Source organism: Leucoraja erinacea, chromosome 30 (genome assembly GCF_028641065.1).
Source record: "Leucoraja erinacea ecotype New England chromosome 30, Leri_hhj_1, whole genome shotgun sequence".
Taxonomy (NCBI): Eukaryota; Metazoa; Chordata; class Chondrichthyes; order Rajiformes; family Rajidae; genus Leucoraja; species Leucoraja erinaceus.
The window spans coordinates 6483877-6508661 of record NC_073406.1 but is presented as its reverse complement, the minus strand read 5'-3'; the positions used below and the strand labels follow the sequence as shown (position 1 = coordinate 6508661).

The window sequence follows — 24785 nt, the reverse complement described above, 5'->3', positions numbered from 1 at the left end:
ACACTCAAGATGATCACACTTGATTGTTTACAATACTTCATTGTTTACATAAGTTATTTTGTCATTTATTTCCTTGAGTAACACATTACAACCATGCTGAATGTGGCTTTTTACTTGCATTGCTTCTTTTAAATAGATTTCTCATAATTCGAAAATCAATAATAGTGAACTGGTTCCCCTCACAGTATTAATAATGGAGAAACATTTCAATTCACTTGGATTCATGATGCTTGAATTAGCATATTCAAGTAAATGTTCACACTCATAATTAAAGATGCTAATTATCTTTCATGGTTACAAGAACAAACCTACACACCAGAGATCATTAATGTATTTATGTCAATTCAATATATATGCTTATATTCCACTAAGAATAGCTTTTATTGTGCCTCTGTCCAGCCACATCTGTAATTAACAGTTCTTCCTGAACCTAATGGCAAAATCTGGAATTTTGTGCCTTTACCATTCCTAGAGAAAGCAGTAGTGTCAAAGTAAGCAAATAAATCAACTATTATTCCATCCCATTATTTATTTTTGGCAGATTATGCTTTTTTAAAAGGATATTTTAAACTTATGGGAATTACATAAATACACATTGATGTTTTCAGGCTAGGTTGATGACTCTACAAAACAACAGCCACATATAATATATTAGCCGCTAATATATATTACATAATTATATATTATATAATATAATATATTATAAGCAGTTTATAATATTATAAGAATACCTCTACAGTAACATCACCCTGTCTGCTTCATCATTAAACAAACTCCAAACAAACAAATATTTTTGCATAACATGTTTCAGCTTCAGAAAGAGTTTGCCCAGTCTGGTTCATGCAGAGATGAAACAGACATGCAATCATTTGTTGTATCCCAGTATTAATGAATGGATACAAAAAAAAAAATCAGTATTCAGTATCACATATTAACTTACCAAGGCTCCTTCAATATTATTCCCCAAAACATATGGCTTCTTGACTGGAAGAGAAATGCTGCCTTCTCCAAGTTTCCTCAGTCACACATGTCTTGTGGTGGACATGTATTGGCTTTACATCATCATTTCTAGGTCAAAGTCTGACCGTTTCCTACCCAACAGCACAGTGAAAGCAGCATTTCCGCAGCCTGCAGTGGTGGAAGGGCAGTTAGCTACGGACAATTAAATTGTTTTGGTAGTAATGTATCCATCCCTAGTAAAAATGGACTTAAAAAATGCACAAAACTACACCTCCCTTCTTAACAACAAACTAGTATTCAAGAACGAGCCTATATACATAAATTTGTATGTATTGGGTGAAGATAGGGGAGGATGGCCGTGCACATTAAACTTTACATTAAAGTTGACAGTCATAACCTTTTTCCCCCAGGGTGGAAATTTTCAACACTAGAGGGCAAAGCTATAAGATGAGAGGAAGAATGTTTAATGAAAGATAGACACAAAATGCTGAAGTAACTCAGCGGGACAGGCAGCATCTCTGGAGAGAAGGAATGGGTGATGTTTCGGGTCGAGACCCTTCTCCAGACAGAAAACACAGAAATGTTTAATGGAGATGTGCGGGGCAAGTTTTTTTTTACCCAGAGAGTGGTGGGAGCTTGGAGCGCACAGCCCGGGGTGGTTGTGGAGGCAGATACCATTGTGGCATTTGAAAGGCTTTTGGGTCGGCAGTTGCAAGTGCAGGGAATAGATGGCTATAGATTATGTACAGTCAGATGAAATCAGTTTAACTTGGCAACATGTTCGGCACTGACATCGTGGGTCGAAGGGGCCTTTCCTATGCTGTATTGTTCTATGTTCTATGTACCATGGTTATCAGCACTATGATATTTTTTAACAAGATGTTGCCATAAATAGAAAGCTGACCTGATTTCCATTGGATGGAGTACCTCAATTCTTACCTGGGTTGAGATTAACAATTCAGTTCAGTCTAGAACTAGATTTATAAAAAACGATCTCTGCTTTGCCAGCAATGTTATTATTTACTGCCATCCATAATTGCCCTTGAGGGGAACCATCTTACTGCCATCCTCTGTTGAAGATACTCCCACAATGCTGAAGCACGGGCTTTTCCAAGACCTAGATGAAGTAATGATGAGAAGACACCAATATATTTCCCAGAATGGTGTGCAATTTGTTGGAAAATTCAGGCAATGATATTCCTCTGTGCCTGGAGCCCAACTCATTCTTGGTGGTAACTTCATTGATGGTACTCACTATGGGCCACTGATACATAGTATGGCGGTTGGGGTATCAGTCAAGTATTGGATGCTGTCAAACTTCCTAATGTTATTGCACTCATCTAACCTAGTTGAAAATATTCCATCGCACTGAGTGCCTTGTGGAAAGGCTTTGAGTGTCAGGAAGCTAGTCACATGTATAGGATACCGAGGCTCTGATCTGCTCATCACCACAGTATGTTGAGCTTTTGGCAACGGTATTGCCATTGACTGCCAAACGTAGATGATCAGCCTTCCAACTGTTGGACATGATCATTGTCTGACACCTTTGTAGCACAAATGTAACTTGCCATTTATCAGCTGATGATAGAATGTTATTGCAGTCTTACTAAGACCAGGCATAGATTGTTTCATTCTCTGAGAAACTACAAATATAATTGAACAATCAGCAGCAAACATCCTCAGTTCCAATCTTATGAGGTAGGTCCAAGGCAAAGCCCATGGAAAGTCCTGCAGGATGTCTTGGGGGCTGTGATAATTGACCTCTGCACTACACTATGTGAGTTATGATTCTAAGGACTGGAATATTTTCCTCTGGATGCCCAATGACTTCAGGTTTACCAGGCCTCCTGATGCCACAATCAGTCAAATGCTGTCACTTTGCTTCACCTCTGAAGCTCAGCGACTGGTCCTGGTGGAACACAGAGTGGGCATCAGTTATCTGGTTAATGTGGACTATATGTAGTTAGAAGTAACTGTTGTTGCCACTATCTGTCACTTTGCTGATGATGTAGACTGACTGATACACTTCAGGCAACATTTTTCCACAAAGATTCCTGGAAAGTTTCATTGCCCTTTCACACCAATCTTACTCCGAGTTACAGTAGTCCTCGGTGCATATTTCCTTTACATTTCCACTTTAAAGCAGTACTGGACAGTTCTAATCCTTCACATTTAATATTAATCTGGCCATACCACATATGAAAATACTTTGTGAAAAGAAAAAAAATTTGCAGTAAATAATTTTCCTAGAATTGTTGTTCATTGCCCTGCTTCAGGTCAGGATCCAGTTACAGCACTAATTATACTATTCAAACCTATTTAACGTCAATGACATAAGCCCGTCCTCTCTCTTTTCATGTTGTTTTCAGACAGATGTCATTTTAACCAGATTCAGTCAGAGGCAAATAAGAATGAATGAGTTTCCTGATTATTTACTCTATTTCTCAAATGATTAATGTACTCCCGGTCCCAGTTACATTTACCATTTATTGCATTGTCTTACATTGACCTATCTTTTTGTTTTAATTTCTCAATATGTCAGGCAATTGAATTCACCCCCAATCAATGATGCTACTAATTAGAACTTACATCTTGGTCTATTGTTCACTGATATCCACAACCATCTTTTTCCATTAATATAAATATACACAAATATCTTAATATCGGATTCAATTCCATTGCCTAATCAAAAGTAGTAGGTTTTCAAATTAAGTATTGGGGAAATAAAGTTAAAGATTAGAGCTCACACCAAACCTGGTTTACTCCCTACTGCAACTGAAGGGCAATGTACACCTGGAATATAGTGAAAGATATAAATCCTGAAAACTCCTCAAATTTCTCCCACATGTTGAGGTGCTTGCAGCTATTATCATTCTGTCTGATTACAGTAGATGATGCGACTTTCCCTTCGTGCACGCTCGGCATCAAACACCAGCAGGTGGCTGGCCAAGGTTTCTTCAGGACCAGTCATGATCAGTGATGGATTATTCTCCTGCAGAACAAAAACAAAAATGAGAATTTGCACAGACGAAGGCTCTGGTGGAGCAATCTTCAGTCATATTGTATTAGAGAGTGAGAGGGTGGGGGTGAGAGAGTGCAAGGGAGAAAGAGAGAATGTGGGGGGGAGGAGAGATAAAATTGCAGTGATAAAAAAGGACATTGGGGGAGAAAAAGAAAGTGGTTGGAGTGAAGGGAAGTGGTAGGAGAGTAAGTGGGGAGATAGCGCGGCAGAGAGAAAGGAACTGGTGCAAAAAAGAAAGGGAGGGGAAGAGAATGAGGAGAGAAAGGTAGTGGGGTAAAAAGGGTGAAGTTAGAGAAAGCAAATAGGGAAAAGTAAGGCATTGGGGTGAAAAAGAGAAAGATGCGAGTGAGGTCTCTGGGAAGGCAGGGTAGGAAGAAGTGTAGTCCAGATAACTATGGGAGTTGATAGATTTGTATTCGACCATCCGTTGATAATCTGTCTCCTGTGATGAAGACAGAGTGATTGAGAAAGGGGAGAGAGGTGTTCAAGATAGTCCAGGTGAATTTCAGGGCTGAGTGGAAGTCAATGGTAAAGTTAATAATATCCGTGCTTTCTGCACGGATGTAGGATATCGATGTAAAAATGCAGGCATAGCTGGGACCTACTGAGTCCATCTGATACCCCTTTACAGCTCTCACGTTGCAACCTTGGCACATTGAGTGCTTATCTAACCCTAATGTGCAAAGTTTCCAATCCCACCAAACTTTCGAGTGTTTATTTCTAGATAGTGAAGAAAAGGTGCTTATTTCCACTTTAATCATTCTACATATTTGCAAAAGATCTATATCTCTGGTTAATGACTTCTTTGCGTTTCCAAATTTCAACACTTTTATTAACTCCCTCCTTGCTGATCTTTTCTTCTCTGGTCCAGGCAGTCAGAAGAATAGAGAACCGTAAATGGTTTGGAGAATTATTTGGAGAATATTGATTTGCGACGTTATGGATCAGGACCCTTCTTCAGACTGAAAGGGATGAGAGAAGGCTGGAAGAGAGATTCGGCAGGCTAAAGCCTGGCAGGTTATATACAGGGGGGGGGGGGGGGGGGGGTGATAGGCAAATGATTAGATAAAGACCAGAGAAGAAAAAACAAAAATTGTGGGATAAGGATAGCAGAGTTGTAAATTGTGAAGCCAGATGAAGGAATGTAGGTGGAGGGGGGGAAGGGGAGGGGAGAAATGGGTGTAAGTCCAGGTGGGGCACAGGGAAGAGAAGATAGGGGGAAAGAAAGAAGTGGGGGATGGAGGGAAAAGGGCGGTTGGGGGGATTAGTTTAATTACCTAAATTTGGAGAAACCAGTGTTCATACTATTACATTGTAAACTCCCCAAGCGGAATATGAATATGACTGTTCCTTCAATTTGCATGTGGCCTCATTCTGGCATTGGAGGAGGCCCAGTACTGAAAGATCAGTATGGCAATTGGAAAGAGAGTTAAAATGATTAGCAACTGGGAGATCCAATAGGCCTTGGCAGACGGTGCACCAGGTCTATGCTTGGTGTCGCTGAGAAAAAGGAGGCCACATCAACAACATCGGATGCGGTAGATGAGGTTAGAGGGCATGAGCTTCCCTTTCTCTCCCTCAACTGTATAATTCTCACCCCTTTCCCTTTGATAATACCCCCCAGGATTCACCTTTTATCCCTGTGGTCGCCACGAACGAGAACAAGCCCATAGGTCGTAATGATGCAGAGAATGAGGTCGGACAGACAAGGACCACCGAGAACAAGGAACAAGGACGGGCTCAGTGGCCGACGATACCAAAGTCCCAACGGTCATATGCGGGGGAAGCTTGGAACCCCCGAAGACTGGTGAGTCGAGGAGAGAGCCGCTGGAAACGATGGATTTGAGGTGTGGACTGGTAGGAGAGGGACGGGGTATTATCTCTAGCGCCTTCAAGGTCGGTTACAGGAGGCGCTCCTTGGGACACAGGGGGTGGTCGGCAGAGGAGAGGGACGTCGGGTCTCGGGCCTGCAGGCTTCCTGGATCAGGAGCGCTCCAGGACTTCCAACATGTGGACAGGCGCTTGGACTGGTTGTGTTTTCTGGGTTTTTAAAATTTTAAACACCAGCAACATTGTGACGACTGTCCATTTGTGGTTGTGCAAAGGAATTCCACTGTACTGTGCATACGTGACAATAAAGAACCATTGAAGAACCAACCTGGTTCACTACCATTTATTTTGCATTTCTTTACCTTGATGGCCGCCTCAAATGTCTTATCACATACTTCTCCTGTAAGAGAGGCTAGTTTTCTTCCAGATTTGGATTGTATTCTAAGGAGTGTCAGAGGTTGAGGGAAGAATTGATAGAATTGAAGAATATATAAAATTATGAGAGGCATGGATAAGGTACAGTCAGAACCTTGTTTCCAGGATGAAAATGATCAACTCTAGAGGGCATAGCAACAAGGTGAGAGGAGGAAAGTTTAATGGCCATGTGCGGGTCAAGTGTTTTTTTGTTTTGTTTTTTCTCTACACAGAGTGTGGTGGGGGCCTGGAATGCATTACCAGGAGTGGTGGTGGAGGCAGATACAATAGTGGCATTTAGTAGGTTTCTAGATAGGCACATGGAAGTGCAGAAAATAGCAGATTATGGATCATCTGCAAGCAGATGAGATCAGTTGAGCTAGGCATCATGTTCAACACAAACACTGTGGGCCGAAGGGCCCATTCTGTGCTGTAATGTTCTATGTTGTAGAATTTTCTTTTCTTATTTGACTATCACCAATGTTTGGCTGACTGGCCCATGACTCGTGCATTGTTGCTTCCATTTAAAGAAGATCTGATAACCGCTAAAGTGTTGGCACAGGATCCATTCATTATCACGGGAAGTATTAATGGGATACAAATAAATAATGTTTGCCTTCACTAGGCAGGGCACATGGAAAGTATCACGGTTAGGGGAAGCTATCAAGCCAGCTGTACAGTCCAGATAAACACATTTTGGACTTCCAAACTGAAATTAAAATGGCACTAAAATTATATTCTGCATGGTGCATGGGGGAATGAGCACATGTACTGATGTCGAGAAACCACCAGGGGGCAGTGCAGCCTTACAGCAGGGTAATGTATTCTGTAAAACCTGTATTTTGGTAAAATGGAGTTTTACTCACCCGCATCTAATCACCGAGTAATTTCAAAAGAGAAAGCAAGACACTATTGCACACAAACAGAAAGGAAACTACAGAGGCATATTAAACAAGGGGATGGCCTAGTTGGTTTTGTTAGAGAGGTGATTTGCAAGGTTATCAAGCTGGGAACAGAAGTGAGAATTATGCTATGTTAAAATTTAGAGATACATTGTGAAAACAGGCCCTTCGGCCCACCAAGTCCATGCTGACCCATGATCACCCATACACTAGTTCCATGTGTAATCATGAAGATAGCAAGCTGGTGACTCTACTTTCTTGGAAGCCCCGAGAGTCGAGGAGGGAGCTTTCCGGTGTCCACTCGGAAAGGTATTTAGCACATTTCAGAATACTCTTAACAAACATCTACAGAAGTACTGTGGAAAGTATCCTGACTGATTGGTTGTGGCCTGGTATGGCAATCCCTACACACAATTACTCAAGAAGGTGCAGACACTGGTGGACTCAGCACAGTCCATCAAAGACACAGCCTTCCCCTCCATTGAAATCATCTATGAGGGTGCCTCAAAGTTGGCATCTACCAAGGATCCCCTTACCCTCCAGTCGATACCATCTTCTCGCTGCTACCATGAGGTTTGAAGTCTGAATTCCCACACCACTGGGTTCAGGAACGTATACTTTATTACAACTAACATATTATTGAACCAACCTGTAAAACACTAACATTAATCCCACCTTGGAAATGGAACACCTCATACACTACCATGAACTTGCCTATTTTTCTAATTGCGTTTTACACTCATGTGTAGTTTTTTTTGCAGTTTTCTTTCTTTTAAAAGTTTTGTCTAATATATCAATAATTTGTTTTTGTGTTTGTCTGAGTGCATGTGCCTGTAATGCTGCTGCAAGCAAGATTTATCATTTTACCTCTACCTCATCGTCCTTGTGCATATGACGATAAACTCGAACAACTTGGCTGCAGGTCACAGCTCATCGAGTAGGCATGTGTGCTTTTTAAAAGTAGTAAAGGGTTCTCTCTTTTCTTTGGACAATGAATTTCAGATCACTATGACCCAAGGGATGAAACAGAATTGCCTCAGATTATTTCTAATCCTTCAACCAATTACTTTAAAAATATGACCTTGTTTTTTTTAAATCCCTCTATTAAGGGAAATTAGAGCGTTCCTGGTTACTCTATCTCAGTTCCTCATCACTTTATATGTCTAGAGCAGTGCTCCTTAAACCGGCGAATGGTTCACCCAAGGGCGAATTAAATTATTTTGGGGTGAATTAAACTACAGGGGTGAATGAAGGGTGAATGACTTAATTTATTTAGATATTTAGATATTTTGTTCTATACTTAAAAAAGGCATTGCCAATAAAGTGGTTAGTAAGCTCTTATTGGCTTTAACGGCAGTGGAGCTGGAATTTTTATGTTTTTTTCTCTCTACCAATGGTTTTCTAATTTCAAAGCAGCAGGATATTTCCCAAATTTACTGAAATATAACCTTTTAGGGAACACCAGGCGAACTAATGGGACCATAAATGTATAAATGACAACACTGGAGGATCACCGTAGGCAACTTTTGAACCGTAACTTTACTTTGTGTAGCAATTTAGCTGCCAAAGTTGATATTTGGTGATATTGTGAGCTTTTGTCGGGGAGAGTAATAGAAAGTTATATTAGTTGGATAATAATATATTACATCACTTGCTCCATGGTTTCTTGAACTAGTCTTCCAAGAAAAAAACTGCAGTAATCAGAGCCCAAAAGGGTATGATAGGGCTGAAGCCCAGTGTTTAGATGTTAGAATGTTTTTTTTAAATCATTCTAATAGAATGATTTTCCAACTATGGTGGTAATGAAACTTTTTTTTTCGCTCCTAGTTTTCTTTACATATTTTTACGATGTTCAAAAAGTTGGAAAAAATACATAAGAAATTAATTTATGTTTGTTGCTCATGCGACAAAATAAATTACCGGTATATATAAAATTATACACAAGGGAGAATAAGATGAAAATTACCAAAAAATAAGAAAATTTAGTCGAGGGTGAATGAAATTTAGTGATAAGACTCAAGCATGAATGGCACTGAAATAGTTTAAGAAGCACTGGACAAGAGCACCCTCCATTTCAAGGAAAGCAGTCCACCTGATCCAATCTTTCCTCATTCCTCATCCAGTTCCAATTCCAATCCCGTCCTTATCTGTGTGGTGGCCAGAACTGTACATAGTCCTCAAGCCATGGCTTAACATATTGCATCAAGTTCTAGCATAACCTCCCTGTTCTTATCCTACAAATTAAGGCTAATAATAGAAAATTACACAAATACTTTCCTAACCACCTAATTAACTTGCCTGTTACCTTTAACAATCTGTGGAACAGAGCTCCCTTTATGATTCCTCACAACTCAACATCTTGCCAGTTTTTTAAATCCCCATGTCTTATTTCACTTACTGAAATGCATTAACTCACACGTCATTTGCCACTTTTCTGCTCAGCTAACCAAGCCATCGATACCTTCTTGCAAGTGCAAACATTTCTCCTCTCTGTCAACCACACGGCTAATTATTATAGATATATCGTCTGCAAATAACATAATCGAGTCCCTTGCATTCAAGTCTAAATCATTAATATATTTTACATAATGTAAGGACCTACTTCTTTCTGGGCCTTGTGGCAGCCTTCTAGTCACAAAACACCCATCAACTAGGAGTTACAGGCAGTAAAGAAAGCAAATGGCATTTTGACCTTCATAGCGTGAGGATTTGAGTATATGAGCAAGGAGTGCAGTAGTACTTGTACAGGGCCCTGTTGAGACCTCACCTGGAGTATTGTGTGTAGTTTTGGTCTTCTAATTTGAGGTAGGCCAATCTTGCTATTGAGGTTCACCAGGTTAATTCCCGGGAAGACGGGACTGACATATGATGAAAGAATGGATCGACTGGACATATTCACAGAAATTTAGAAGGATGAGAGGGAATCTTGGAGAAACATATAAAATTCTTAAGGGATTTGACAGGCTAGATGCAGGAATAATGTTCCCGATGTTGGGGGAGTCCAGAAACTGGGGTACCAGTTTAAGAATAAGAGGTAGGCTATTTAGGACTGAGATGAGGAAAAACTTCTTCACCTAGAGAGTTGTGAATCTGTGGAATTCTCTGCCACAGAAGGCAGTGGAGGCCATTTCATTGGATGTTTTCAATAGAGAGTTAGATTTAGCTCTTAGGGCTAAGGGAATCAAGGGATATGGGGGGAAAAACAGAATGGGGTACTGGTTTTGGATGATCAATTATGATCATATTGAATGGCGATGCCAGTTCGAAGGGCCGAATGGCCTACTCCTGCAACTATTTTCGATGTTTCTATGTAACTATTGCCCTTTATATGCTGACTTGTCACTTTCCATTAAAACCATGTGCCTGCAGTGTGAAATTCTGTCAGACGCCTTGTTAAAATCACAGCAAACATTGCCCTCATGTACGCTTATTACCTCCTCAAAAAAATCAGACATGACACTCCCTTAAATAAATCCACACAGATTGTTCCCCATTAATCAGTGCCTTTGTACATAAAAGTTTATTATTATCCCTTAGAATAGGTTCCAAGTTAAATTAACTGGTCTGTGATTACTTCGTTTATCGGATCCTCTCTCTTTAAAGAATACTACAAAATTAGCACCATTGACCAACACTCCAGAGAGGATTAACAAATTGTAATCGGAACCTTCACAATTGCCTCTCTTGTTTTTTAATAAATAGTCTGGGACATATTTCAGCTGGGTTGGTTACACTCAATTACCAAGAAAACAAAAAAAAACTAAATATACCTGAAATTTGAGGATGCTGCAAATAGCAAATCGGGCAGCAATAAAAATAAGAATTCAGGTCTATTAATTCAGATAAGACTAATAGGCTCATCATAGTAGGGGATTTTAACTTTCCCAATGGCGACTGCGACTGACTGTCAATGTGCCAGGATAGAAATTATCAAAAGTGTTCAGGAAAGTTTACTCAGCGAACATGTAGAGAGCCCGACAAGATAGAGGGCAAAGCTTTATCTATTCTTAGGAAATTAGGACGGGTAAGTGACTGCAATGTCCCAGGGCAAACCTTTTGGGACCAGTGACCACAGTTTTATTAGCCTTGAAATAGTTGCGAATAAAGACAGGGCGGGCCCACAAGTTAAAATTCTGAATTGGGGCAAGGCCAACTTTTTGTGACAGGAACTTGCTAAATTTGATTAGAGTAGGTTGTTGTAGAGCAAGGGATGTTTGGAAAGTGGAATGCTTTTAAAGGTGTGATGACGAGAGTTCAGGGCATGCATGTTCCTGTTATCGTGAAGGAAAAGCCAGGTGGGAGTAAAAAAGCCTGAATTATGAGACGAATCAAGACACTAGTCCGGAAACATTTAAAAAACATTTGGACAGCTACATGGATAGGAAAGGTTTAGAAGAATATGGGCCAAACGCAAGCAGGCTCAGGACTAATGTAGATGGGGCATGTTGGTCGGCAATTGGGCCAAAGGGCCCGTTTCCACGCCGTATGACTCTGACTGACTCTAGAAGTTAGAAATCAATCCTTTCCTAGTTCAGGTAAAAGATCATTGGATTGAAACATAACCTCTGTTTTGCTCTCTATTGGTGCTGCCTGACCTTTGTTCTCTGCTTTTGCTCTCAGTTTCTTTCTGATTCCACAGCCTGAGCTCTAATTGATTTTCCCATCCTGTCTGTTAGTACAGGAACAAGGAGTGCTCCTAAACTAGTACGCAGTTACTGTTCATTAATTATCACCATATTATTTGAATTTGTATCAAGCTCAAACCAAGCTCCTGTTCCGTAACATGTTACTCTATTTGGAATCCACATGCTTGGACATGTTGAGCGGTAACGTGAATTTAGTTGTGCTGCACTGGCAGCCTAATGTCCTCTACTTAGACTTTAGAGATACAGTGCAAAACAGTCCCTGTGGCCCACCGTGTCCGAGCCAACCACTAACACTACCCTACAAACAAGGGACAATTTTTTAAACAGTTTGTACCTTAAGGACTCCGATGCAATGTTTAAAAGGATAGAAAGGAAGGAAGGGCAACAAGTGATAGATAAAACACTGCCCTGATGATTAATTTTAAGTCAAAATTGCCACACAAGCAAAGGCAAGTTACGTTTTGTGCAGAACAAAATCTCAAACAATTTGAATGGCTTGTTTTGCTGCTGTTAGTTAAGGAATGTTCACCAGGGAAACTCCTTGTTCTTCTTCACAACCACCAGAATAGATCTCAGTTCAAGTATCATCCAATGCTCAGCGTCTCCAGCAATGCAGCACTGCTCAGTTATGTGCTGGATTGCCAAACTCAATCGAAGTTCACAAATTTTATCTTAAAAACAATTTCAATTCAATGAATGAAGCAAACACTTGATAATAACCATTGCAATAATCATACAAACCTTCAGAGAGGGAAAGCGATGTAGAATTCAATATAAGGAGAAAAAGCAAAGGATCTTTAATAATTATAAAGTTACTTACAGCAACGGCTTGTATAAAGCTGTCCATCAGATAATAGTCAGCTCCTCCATGCCCTGTCAGCTGAGTTTGCTGCAGTATAGAATAATCCAAGGGGTACTCCTTTTTAGTCTGTGTGAGGAAATCGAAAACTTTCACGGGATGCTGGCCCTCACTTGACAGCTCACCCTACAAAACAAGAAAGTAGAAAATGTGAGGTAACATGATAGCAAAGAATAACGTGAATAATAACCTGAATAATAATGAACACTCGGACAAAATCACATGGGAAGGTGAAGAAAATAAAGTAGAGTTTATGCTCTAGCCACATCAAGCACTGGTTTTGCCACAATGAAGGAAGGATGTTTGGAATGCAGATTTATCAGACTGATACCTGGGCTTAAGTTACATTACAAGGAGAAATTTGAAAAACTACGGTTGAATTTTCTGAAATTTAGAATACTGAAGGGTAACTTGAGTTTAGCTATTCACTGGAAGGAATAAATTCTGCTGTCTGGGAGTCTTTGATTAAGGGATAAGGTCTAAAGCTTGAGCCAATTCTTCCAGTGGTGAATTTAGGACAGATTTTAAAACACAGAGAGTGATGGAACCCACCTGCATTAAAAAGAAAACTGCCTAGGTCCATTTTATTTTTCAATCTGACCTTGGAAGATTTTTGTTCACTAAAACAATAGTATAGAGCAAAAGCAGATACTGATCACAGACTCGAAGGGTCCTATTGCTATGTTGAAGGGTCCAAAGGCTCCTGTTCCTCACCAGATAAGTTAGTTATCCCTTAAATGGTTTGTGAGGGCTAGATTTCTACTTCCTCTCTCTGAACCACTGGTGGCTTATGCCAAGTGCTTAACAAACATGATAACAATAACATGGAGCCATATTCACGAGTCTGAGCTCAAATTTACTTGCAACATTTCTTCATAATAACTTCAACAATATGTCCAGAACATTAGTCAAACAATAAACAGCCAAAAATGCAATTATATCACTTTTAAAAGATTTTAAGGCACTTTTGATCCTGTCCAAATGAGAAATTCCAACTCCATTCATCTGATTGAAGTGATGAGCAGTTGAACAGAACATCAATATGAACAACACTGAAAATTCCCATAGCAATGTCAAGAAAAACCCCATCTCGGAGCCCAGACTATTGGTGTGAATCATATAGTCATATGGAAATGTGCCCTTCAGTCTACCATAATCGTATTGATGGAGACCAAGACCTCAACGGTGGAACAGGAGGAGGATGATGCTAACTTTAGTGGAGCGTCACAATGGCTGGGAAGGCGGATGAAGGCTGCAGCAGAATAGGGTCCCCGGTCGTCTTGGATTCCATGCCACTGGGTTCTGACCCAGATCTGTCAAGAACCGTGTGGTGGCTGTCAGTGCACCAGTCTCACCACCGTTAAACAAAGTCATGCACAAGCGTCCCCCATGAGAGGACAGTCATACTCGTTTCGAGTGACTGTCGATGATGATGATTGATGGTGGGAAAGTTATCAAAAGGAATTCCGAGAAATAAATATTTATTTGATCTTTATCCAGTGCAACCACATCTTTCCTGTAGCGTGTTGACTAAAGCTGTGCACTATACACTAAATGCAGTCTAACTAGGAATTAATAAAGCTGCAATCTTATGTCCCATCTTTTATATTCTGTGCCTCAATCTATGAAGGCAAGCATTTGTTATGGCTTCTTTATGGCCCTATCTACCTGTACTCCTACTTTCAGGGAGTTATGGACTTAAACCCAGAGGTTTATCAACATTCCTTAATGCCCTACTATTTATCCTACCACTCTTGAACTTCCCAAAATGAATCACCTTGCACATCAAAATTAAATTCCAATTGCCAGTGCTCTGCCTAACTTTCCATCTGATCTATATCCTACTGTAGTCTTTGATAACCTGCCTTGCTATCCACAATATCATCAACTTTCCTTCCCAAAACCAATCCTTTAGATGATGGTAATAAATACTAAGCTTCTAAAAGTGTATTTTAGATTAATGGCTAAACCCATTGAGTGAAGATAGCATTAATAAGACAAATAATTACACTGTTGCTGCAAATATCGAATACATGCAACTTAAATTCACTGGCACTTGGCCTGTGCAGCCATTAGATAACTCCAGTAAGCAGAAGCAAGGCAAACGGAGAAAAGATCTATTATTCTGGGTATGTGCTATGAAAACCAAAAATAAAGTACATGCGTATTTGATAATATTGTATTGTTTTCCTTGCCAATTTTCTCTCCTTCCCTTAATTTGCCACTATTAATATTTCCTTGTCTACAGTCCTGTTTGTGCCAGTTCCTGACCAAGTGGCCAGTCTTCGAAAACAAGGACAGATTTCAGATTATTCAACTGTTGGAGACAGTACAACGCAACCTAGTCCCACAAGGGCCCAGGGAGGACAGAAGCTCACATATTGTTTCTATCAGCATATCTTGGTTTGATTAGAAATTGGAAATAAATTCAGAACATGCTGGATTAGCACTTTAAGCAGAATACATAAACAGAAAAATAGAGAAGAATTTTAGGTTAATTACTTTCCTCAAAACCATTCAGATGAAAGGCAATCAATTTGAAAAATTCACTTTTTTTTTCTCTCCTTTCAGATGCAGCCCGACTTACTATGAATTTCTAATATTTTCCAGTTTGATTTCAGATGTCCGTCATCTTTAGTTAATTTGCTTTTGTACTATGAATCTTATTTTTCTTCCCGCATTTTGGAGATGTTGGCAATGTTAGCTTGACCATCATTTATAACTCTTTCCTAAATTAATTGGTAGGTAGTGTTAAGTTATTGTAGCCACAATGCTATTGAATATGGAGTTCCATGATTTAAAACCAATGACTATGAAGACACAGTAATATATTCCCAAACCAGGTAGATGTGCAACCTGCGGGGAAACATGTTGCCTTTGTCCTTGGTGGCAGAGGCTGTGCTTTGGGAAATTGGAAGTAGAAAAATAAGAAATTTGAAACAATTTGCAGTAAAGTGACACAGTGGCCGACTATTCTGATAGAAATCGATTACCTGTCCAGTGATTCAGAATGAACCGTTCTGATGTGTATCACGGAATTGGATTAATCTTCTGAGCTACCAAGAGAGATTTATTATATAAGTTTAAAAATATAATAAAAATACGTTGAATGTCGATTGAATTGAATGAATACGAGGTATTCATCCAATGCAGCTACATGGACAAGCTTGCTGTGGTCCTGCTTCCAAGAAGGAGCAGTGCTCAGGAATGGGATATCTTTTCCTATTAGTTGTTTGGGACAGCTAAAAATAAACGGATGGCGTAAAAAAACAGCTTTCAAGAGCAGAAAAGATGAGGACAACTGCATTTCATACACAAGGTGGTAGAATATTGGGCAGCACCTGCATGAATTTTCAGTCTTTTATGTAAATTGACAGAACAATGCGAGCAAGTTAAATTCCACTGTGTGAAAGCATCATGTGGTGAGAAAAGGAACTACATCGCGACCAACATTTACTTTTATAAAACCAATCTTTTGAACCCATAAAACATTTCAAAGGGACCTGAATGCCAAGTGCAGGGAGCTTTGCTATACATCTAAGCCATGGTATATCTGCCCCAGTAGATCATGGTGCTAGCACTTGTTGCATGAACTGGAAGATATGACAGTCTTAGAAGATACATTTAAAAAGGGCAAGAATAACATTTTATACATTCATCTGAATTAACCAATTACACTTGAAATAGATATTAACTTAAGAATAAATTGTGCTTCTAAACATTTTTTTATAAACACATTGTTACGCCTTGCATTTTTCTGCATGGTGCCAGATTTCTATATTCTTTTAATTATTTCTTGAGCAAATAGTTAATTTGCATTTAGTCAGTCTAAACACAGGCAAATTCCCCGCAGCACCATCTGTTCCAAGCGTGGCTTCACAATAATAAGTGCCTCATCGTTCCCTCATGGGATCCATCCCCATTGATTTTTCATCAAGAACATGGTTCTGGGACACTTAATTCCCATCAAACTATCAGCTGCTATAGACACATTGTGATGGGATCCCAGGAGCATTTCCAATGACATAATGATATTATGAATCAGGCAGACTCTAGATGGAGACTGACACCAGGATTGAGGTTGAGAGGAGACTTGATATAAGTATATTAAATTATGAGAGGCATGGATAGGGGAGACATTCAGGTGAGAGGATGAAAGTTTAATAGAGATGTGTGGGGAAAGTTTTTTTTACAGTGTGATAGGGGCCTCGAACATATTGCCAGAGGCAGATATGGTAGTAGTGTTTAAGATGCTTTTTGATTTGCATGGAAATGCAGGAAATAGAGGGATATGGATCATGTTCAGACAGATGAATTCAGTTTAACTTGGCATCATGTTCGGAACCAACATTGTGGGCTGAAGGGCACATTTCTGTGCTGTACAGTTCTAGGGTAGACAGTCTGAAGAAGGGTCTCGACCAGAAACATCACCCATTCCTTCTCTCTAGTGATGCTGCCTGTCCCACTGAGTTACTGCAGCATTTTGTGTCTACCTTTGATTTAAACCAGCATCTGCAGTTCTTTCCTACACACTATACATTTCCATTAATAGTTTAGTTTAGAGTTTCAACACGGAAACAGGCCATTTGGCCCACCGAGTCCATGCCGACCATCTTTCACCCGTTCAAATAAGTTCTGTTATCCCACTTTCTCATCCACTTCCTACAACTTTATAGGGGCCAATTAACCTACAGATCCGCACACATTTGGGTTGTGGGAGGAAATTCGAGGACCTAAAGGAAACCCACGCAGTCACATGGAGAACGTGCAAACTCCACACAGACAGCATATGAGATCAGGATCAAACCCGGATCTCGGGTGTTATGAGGCGGCAACTCTACAAGCTACGCCACTGTGCCTGGGAAAGATAAAGAGTTCCAGAAAAGGGGAGAGAAATGAGCAATATGCCAGTAATATAATTCAATCTTTTGTCTATTATGCGAAATAAAAACATAGAAAATAGGTGCAGGAGTAGGCCATTCGGCCCTTCGAGCCAGCACCGCCATTCAATATGATCATAATTGATCATCCAAAACCAGTACCCCATTCTGTTTTTTCCCCCATATCCCTTGATTCCCTTAGCCCTAAGAGCTAAATCTAACTCTCTCTTGAAAACATCCAATGAAATGACCTCCACTGCCTTCTGTGGCAGAGAATTCCACAGATTCACAACTCTCTTCATAATTTCAGATTACCAATCATCACCTGTATCCACATTTGAGAAATGACAACCTGGAAACAATGGATCAATCCCCAGCAAGCAGCAGCATTTCCAGCAAGGGAAAATGGGGAAAATAGCTGCAATCATGTGGGACAAAAGCAGTAAATAGCAAATATGAAAATAATGATATCAATTGTTCCAGGAGTACAATATCTGAATTATTTCAGAGACAGAGATAGACAACCATTATACTGAGACATCTCAGCTGTCTGATTTATTTATAGTACTTTGTGTTTAGAAATGAAACTTTGACAAACAATTGTGCTGTCAGGAAAACACACCCGATACTGTGTTCAGCGTGATCTGTCGGCTGTGCCATAAATGCTCTTCCTTTGTTACTTGAATAGCGGAAACCTTCATCAAAAACAACCTTGTTTCTGACAGGAGGGGAGGAGTTGAGTCCTCATGAGCTGACAACGAGTTTTCAGATCATACTATTACATTTCTAATTTTATTTTTCTTGTCAATTCATTGGCTGCTCTCCACTCTTGGGCTGCAATTCTGTCAAATGGTGATAGTCAGCAGCCATAAGAGGGTATCAGTACAGGTCTCCCCCTCCCCTCTAACTCACACATGATGTGATTCTCAACACACTTATTTTCCGATAATACAAGGTAAAACTTTAACTCACCCCCACCTCCACGCCTGGCACATTTTCTTTGGTTGGGATTGTTATGGTTTTGCTCCCAGCAGAATTACCATCATCTGACAATATTCAGTACCAGCAATACTCAACGACACAGGGTGGTACGGTGACCCAGCTACTAATGTCATACTTAAGAAAGCAGTAAAAATGCAGAAGAGACCCAGCAGTGACAGGCAAGGACATGCTGAGCACCACAAGTGTCTGGGAGTAAAGGGTATAGAGAAGCGTATAGAGACATCTACTAGAGACTCATTTTTACTCGCTCGAAGAAGTCAGTAGCACCACCTTTAGCCTACCAACTGGAACATCCACTGAGCGGAGTAGAAAAACACATTGTTAATTCAACCTGGCAGTTACATGCAGTGGCAGACTGGCCACTTGCCCGATGGCAAGTGGGTCCCTGATGAAGTGGGCCCCTGATGAAGTGGGCCCCCTTTGTCTCCTGGCAACCAATATTTTTAGACCCAGTCTGCCACTGGTTACATGAAAGGGACTGGACAGGGAATTTCAGTGCTATAATGCAGCTGTGGATATTAATGCACTATTTTTATCCACTATTTTATTGTTTTTCCAAAGGATATCCTTCAGTACACTGCCCCAAAAGCCCCAATTTTGACATGATAATAATAATATCTTTATTTATAGAGCACTTTAAAAACAACTACTGTTGCAACAAAGTGCTGTACATGACTAATCATGGACAAAAAATTATTACACGACAATAAAAACGTTAAAAGAGAGTAAAAACAATAAAATAAAAAAAAAACATTAAAAACACTAAAACAGGGGCAAAGTCTCATGCAGGGTCAAAAGCCAAGGAATAGAAATGGGTTTTAAGATTGGTTTTGAAGATGGACAGTGAGGGGGCCTGTCTGATGTGCAACGGCAGAGTGTTCCATAACACCGGAGCAGCAACAGAGAAGGCTCTATCCCCTCTGAGCTTCCACTTAGACCTCGGTACCTCCAGGAGCAGCTGATCAGCTGACCTGAGGCACCGGGCAGGAGCGTAGGGATGAAGCAGCTCAGAGAGGTAAGGCGGGGCGAGGCCATTTAAAGATTTAAAAACAAATAAAAGAGTCTTAAAATGAACTCGAAAGTACACCGGGAGCCAGTGGAGGGAGGCCAGAATTGGCGTTATGTGCTCCCTCTTTCGAGTTCCAGTTAAAAGGCGAGCAGCAGCATTTTGAACCAACTGGAGACGAGCCAGGGAAGATCGAGCAACTCCAAAATAGAGTGCGTTACAGTAATCCAGCCTAGACGTGATAAAGGCATGGATTACTGTTTCAAAATGCTACCGCTCAAGAATGGGCTTCACCTTTGCCAGCTGCCTTAAATGAACGAAGCTGGACTTTACTACCGCGCCTATTTGATGATCCAATTTAAAATCACTGTCCATCTTAAAACCCAGGTTCAAAACTGTTGGCTTCACATACCGTGCCAAGGGACCCAAGTCAACAGGGGGAAGTTCACGGCAGCCATTGGGACCAAACAATATCACCTCTGTCTTCTTTTCATTAAATCCTAGAAAGTTTAGGGCCATCCAGGATTTAATGTCATCAAGAAATAACAGAAGTGATTTGACAGAGAATGTATCTTCCTTCCTCAGCGGCATATATTCGACATAGTGAGGACTATTAAGCTTTTCCACTCTCTGAGAGATGAAAATTATTGAAATTACTCCACACACTAATAACAGGCAATACTGTGTATATTTACAAGATGTCACTTGCCCTAATCCTTCGTCCAGGGCACTGAGGACGACCAAATTGACTGTAATTTATGTTGACATTATGACATCCAAACAAGAAGCAGAAGTTAGTTCTTTAAGATGCTTATGGTTCATTGATAAACTCACGCAATCCCTAAAATTAATATGTAAAAACAAAGAATAGCTGACGTTAGTTTACACAAGAAGACACAAAGTGCTGAAGTAATTCAGTGGGTCAGGAAGCATCCCTGGAGAACATGGGGAAGTGAAGTTTTTGGTCGGGACCCTTCTTCAGACTGCTTGTCTGAAGAAGAGTCATAATTAATCTTTATTACAAATCACAATGCCCATTTTCTGACTACTTATATCCCTGATGCCTCCTAAGAGAACTGGTGAAATTAAACCGGGATCCAGGGAGAGCGAGGTGACTAGGTTCATGGAAGGAAGCAGAAGGCGATAGTGGAAGGATGTTTTTCTGACTGGAGGCCGGTGACTAGTGGTGTGCCTCAGGGATCAGTGTTGGGTGCATTGCAATCAATGATTTGGATGTTAATGTGCAAGGCATGATTCATAAGTTTGCAGATGACACTAAAGTGGGTGCTATTATAGATAGCGAAGATGGTTATCAAAAATTACAGCGGGATCTTGATCAGTTGGTCTGAGGAATGGTTGATGGAGTTTAATGCAGATAAGTGGAAGGTGGTACATTTTGGGAAGTCAAACAAGGGTGGGACCTTCACAGTGAAAGGTAGGGAGCTGGAGACTTGTTGGAGAGCAGAAGGATCTAGGAGTGCAGGTACAAAGTTCCTTGAAAGTGGCATCATAGGTAGATAGTGCGGTTAAGAAGGCTTTTGATACTCAGGGTATTGGGTATAGAAGTTTGGAAGTTATGTTACAGTTGTACAAGACATTGTTGAAATCACATTTGGAGTATTGTGTTCAGTTTTGGTCACTTGGCTAGAGGGAAGATTTTAAGCTGGAAAGAGTGCAGAGAAAATTTACAAGCATATTGCCAGAATTTGAGGGCCTGAGTTACAGGGAGAGATTGAGCAGGCTAGGGCTAAAAATTTTGGAGCGCAGGAGGATGACGGGTGATCATAGGAGTGTATTTGATCATGAGGGTAGATGCTCAAGGGTGATCTTATAGAGGTGCATAAAATCGTGAGGGGAATGGATAGGCTGAATGCATGGAGTATTTTATCCAGATTAGAGGAATCAAGAACTAGTAGACAGGCAACATAACATCTCCATGATAAGTCTCGACCCCGGTGCATCTGCAAGGATGTGTTCCCAGCCCCTTACTATAAACCCTATACACTCACGACTGTGCAGCCAAATTCTGGTCTAACTCTGGTCTAATTTAAAGATGCCACCACCATGGTGAGTCGGATGTCGAACAATGTCAAGATGGAGTATAGAAAGCAGATAGAGGGCTTGGTAACATCACATCAAGGTTACAACCTCTCCCTCAATGTAAGCACAACAAAACATCAAGACTTCAGGAAACAAGGCGAGGTAAATGCCCCAATCAGCATCAACAGTGCCAAAGTGGTGATGGTAGAGGACTTCATGTTGATGGTGTAAATATCACCATCAAATATAATACACCTTGGCCCAACCACAATGGAGCTATCATGAAAAAGCACACCAACAATTCTCCTTCCTCAGAAGACTGAGGAGGTTCAGCATGTCTCCAATGACTCTTACCAACTTCTGCCTATGCACCAAAGAAAGCATCAGAGTTTGTTTTCGCAACTTCTCTGCCTAAGTCTGTAAAAATTGCAGAGTTGCGGATGTAGCCCAGTCTATCGCACACACCAGCCTATCCTCCATCTACACTTCAGACTGCCTTGGGTAGGCAGCCAACATAATCAAGGATTATTTATATCCTGGTCATTTCCTCTCCCCTCTCCCATTAGGCAGAAGATACAAAAACATGAAAGCACGTGTCATCAGATTCAGGAACATCTTCTTCCCCGTTGTTTTGTTGGAGACTCGTTGAACTTCCTTAGTTTTCTGAAGAAGTTGAAGCATGGTGTGCTTTTATGGCAGATGCTTTAAAGCAGTCAGTTCAGGACATATTGTTGGTGATATTTATATCTCGGAACTTGAAGCACTCAACCATTTCCATTTCAGCACCATTGATGGTGCCTGGGTTGGGTACACCATTTTGTTTCCTGAACAGGTCCAGGCTAAAGCCATCTCCCTGGCCCTACACTCATCTCTGGAACACCTGGATAAGAGAGATACCTATGTCAAGCTTCTATTCATAGACAACAGCTCTGCTTTTAATACCATTAGCCCATCCAAGCTCATCTCCAAACTTGTAGAACTTGGAGTTAGCACTTATATCTGCAACTGGATCTGTACTTTCTCTGTTACAGTTAATGCTATAACACTGTAACACTATATTCTGCATTCTGTTATTTTAGTATTTTCAATACCCATTGTACTTGTGTATGGTTCCTATGTATATGATTTAATCGGGTGGCTCACAAGGATTTTCTCTGTATCTCAGTAAACATGATAATAAACCAATACCAATACATGAACTTAAAATTTTGATCAGGGGAAATAATACAAACAATTCTAAATACCTTTAACTGTGTTTTTTAAGAGGTTGTTAAATTGAAAGTCATTTTCTACTCCACTGTTCTGATCAAAACGGAAATCTTGGATGAACTTTTAAAGAAAGAATTTTATATTTATTTTACTGCCTCAAAACTTTCTGTCAAAACCAGCCTAAAGAGGTGCCACGGTGTTCTGCCACCAAGTGGTAGGATGGAGATTTACAAGCTGTTTTCATCCAGTTTAGAGAGTTTGATGTTCTTGATTTTTCATTTCCTTCTGGAACAATCATCAATCAAAATTGAAATCCTGATTCGGGATTGCTCAAGAAATGTAAAAAACAGGAAAGTTAATTGTGAGGAGGTTGCGTAAAGTTTGCAAAGGGATACAGAATGTTGAAATTAATTGGTTAGAAAGGCTGATTGAAAATACAATGGGAAATCGTGAGGTAATTCACTTTGATTAAAGAAACAATTTTTTTTTTAGCCAAGAAACAATTAAGTACAGGTTTATGAAGGAATTTTAGTTTGCTAGTTCTTATATAAAAATGATGAACTTGCAGGTATAGAAAGCATTAGGAAGATGAATTCTTGCAAGAGGCTTAGAGTATAGGAATCATGAAGTCTTGTTGAACTTGTATAAGGCTTACTGAGACCACATACAAAATACTGCCTGCAGTTCTGATTTTGGTGGCTAATTAAGAATATATCTCCTTTGGAGGCAGTTTCACAAAACTGATTCCTGGATACGGAGGATGTCTTTGGGATACTGAAAAACACAGGAGTTTAGAAACGTTAGATTCTGGGAGAGGTTGGCAGGTTCATGCAAAGAGCCTGCTTCCTTGGTTGGTGATTCTAGAACTAGAAGGCACACTGACTCAAGGTGTGGGGTTTACCACTTAGAACAGAGATGAGAAAAAATATTTGTGCACGGCATTGTTGTTCTTTGAAATTCTTTGTTCTAATCATGGATGTGAATGATTTGTTGAATACATTCAAGGATGAGATTTTAAAAAAATGTGAGTACTACAAGACTCCAGGGATATGGGGATCAAGTGTTGACCATGAAATGGAGGATTAAATGCAACATTATTTAATGGTGGGTCAGATTTAAGGACTGTGTCCTACTCCTGCTTTGATTTCTTAAGTTTCACCTGGAACACCCATGGACAAGTTGAGCTAATGAAAGGAATTGGGTCAGGAACCAGACAACTTTTTTTTTTTTAGAGACACAAGGAACTGCAGATGCTGGTTTATAAATTATGAAATAGTGCACTGTGATTTTAAAATGTTCCTTTCTTTAAATCAGTCTGCTCTTGGCTAATTAAAGACAAACATGATCTTGTTTTGGCCCCAATGGAATTTAATTATGCATCTGAATTACAGGAAGTTCTTCCATTGTACACTTAGGAATTCTGAAGTGTGAGAGAGATCTGTTTTCACATGTGCCTCATGTCACAAGTTTAAATTTGTTGGGATTTTGTTGTCATTGAGAATACATTATTTGGTGAATTTAGTGGTTTAGGATACGAAGGAAAATAATGGTAAAAGGCATCAGATGAAATGTACTGTAGTTTCAAACATTATTAAAACATGCTTGTATGCTGTTATACCTTGATGGGCTCGGTTTTATCAGCAACCCTGACCAGGTCTTAAATTCCCCTGAAATCTCACAGGTAAGAAGACATACTCGTGAAGAATTTTGCTTGATTTTTATCACAATTTATCAAACTGCACCATTAAGTTGATCCAAGCACGCTTAAAACTCCCCCCATAAAGTCCTTCTTCATCACAAGGTGGTCCAACATAAGGAACTGCCTGTACCAGTTACTCTCTTGAATCATATCCGAGACCATTATTTGCCTATATAACTCAATAATGAGTGATGACGCACAAGCTATTTGACTGAATTTACATAGATTGCAGAATGAGCTGTTCTTATCTGTTCTTAAATCACCAATCTTTGATAGATGCTGAATGATACTAATCAGAAAGAATCCAGATTAAGTC

General features: G+C 40.1%; 1 protein-coding gene across 6 annotated transcripts in view; it reads right to left on the bottom strand.

Moving 5' to 3' along the window:
* Positions 1-19: 19 nt before the first annotated feature.
* Positions 20-24785, bottom strand: part of zgc:154075 (uncharacterized protein LOC556929 homolog) — a 132299-nt gene continuing 107533 nt past the window's right edge. For 5 of the 6 annotated variants that reach the window (XM_055659296.1, XM_055659294.1, XM_055659292.1 and 2 more), the window contains 2 exons: positions 12595-12759; positions 20-3952 (listed from right to left, as the gene is read on the bottom strand). In XM_055659296.1, coding sequence (XP_055515271.1) covers positions 3830-3952; positions 12595-12759 — 288 coding nt within the window. In that variant the 3' untranslated portion in view covers positions 20-3829. The remainder of the gene's footprint in view (positions 3953-12594; positions 12760-24785) is intronic. The other variant, XR_008725861.1, reaches the window with a different exon arrangement.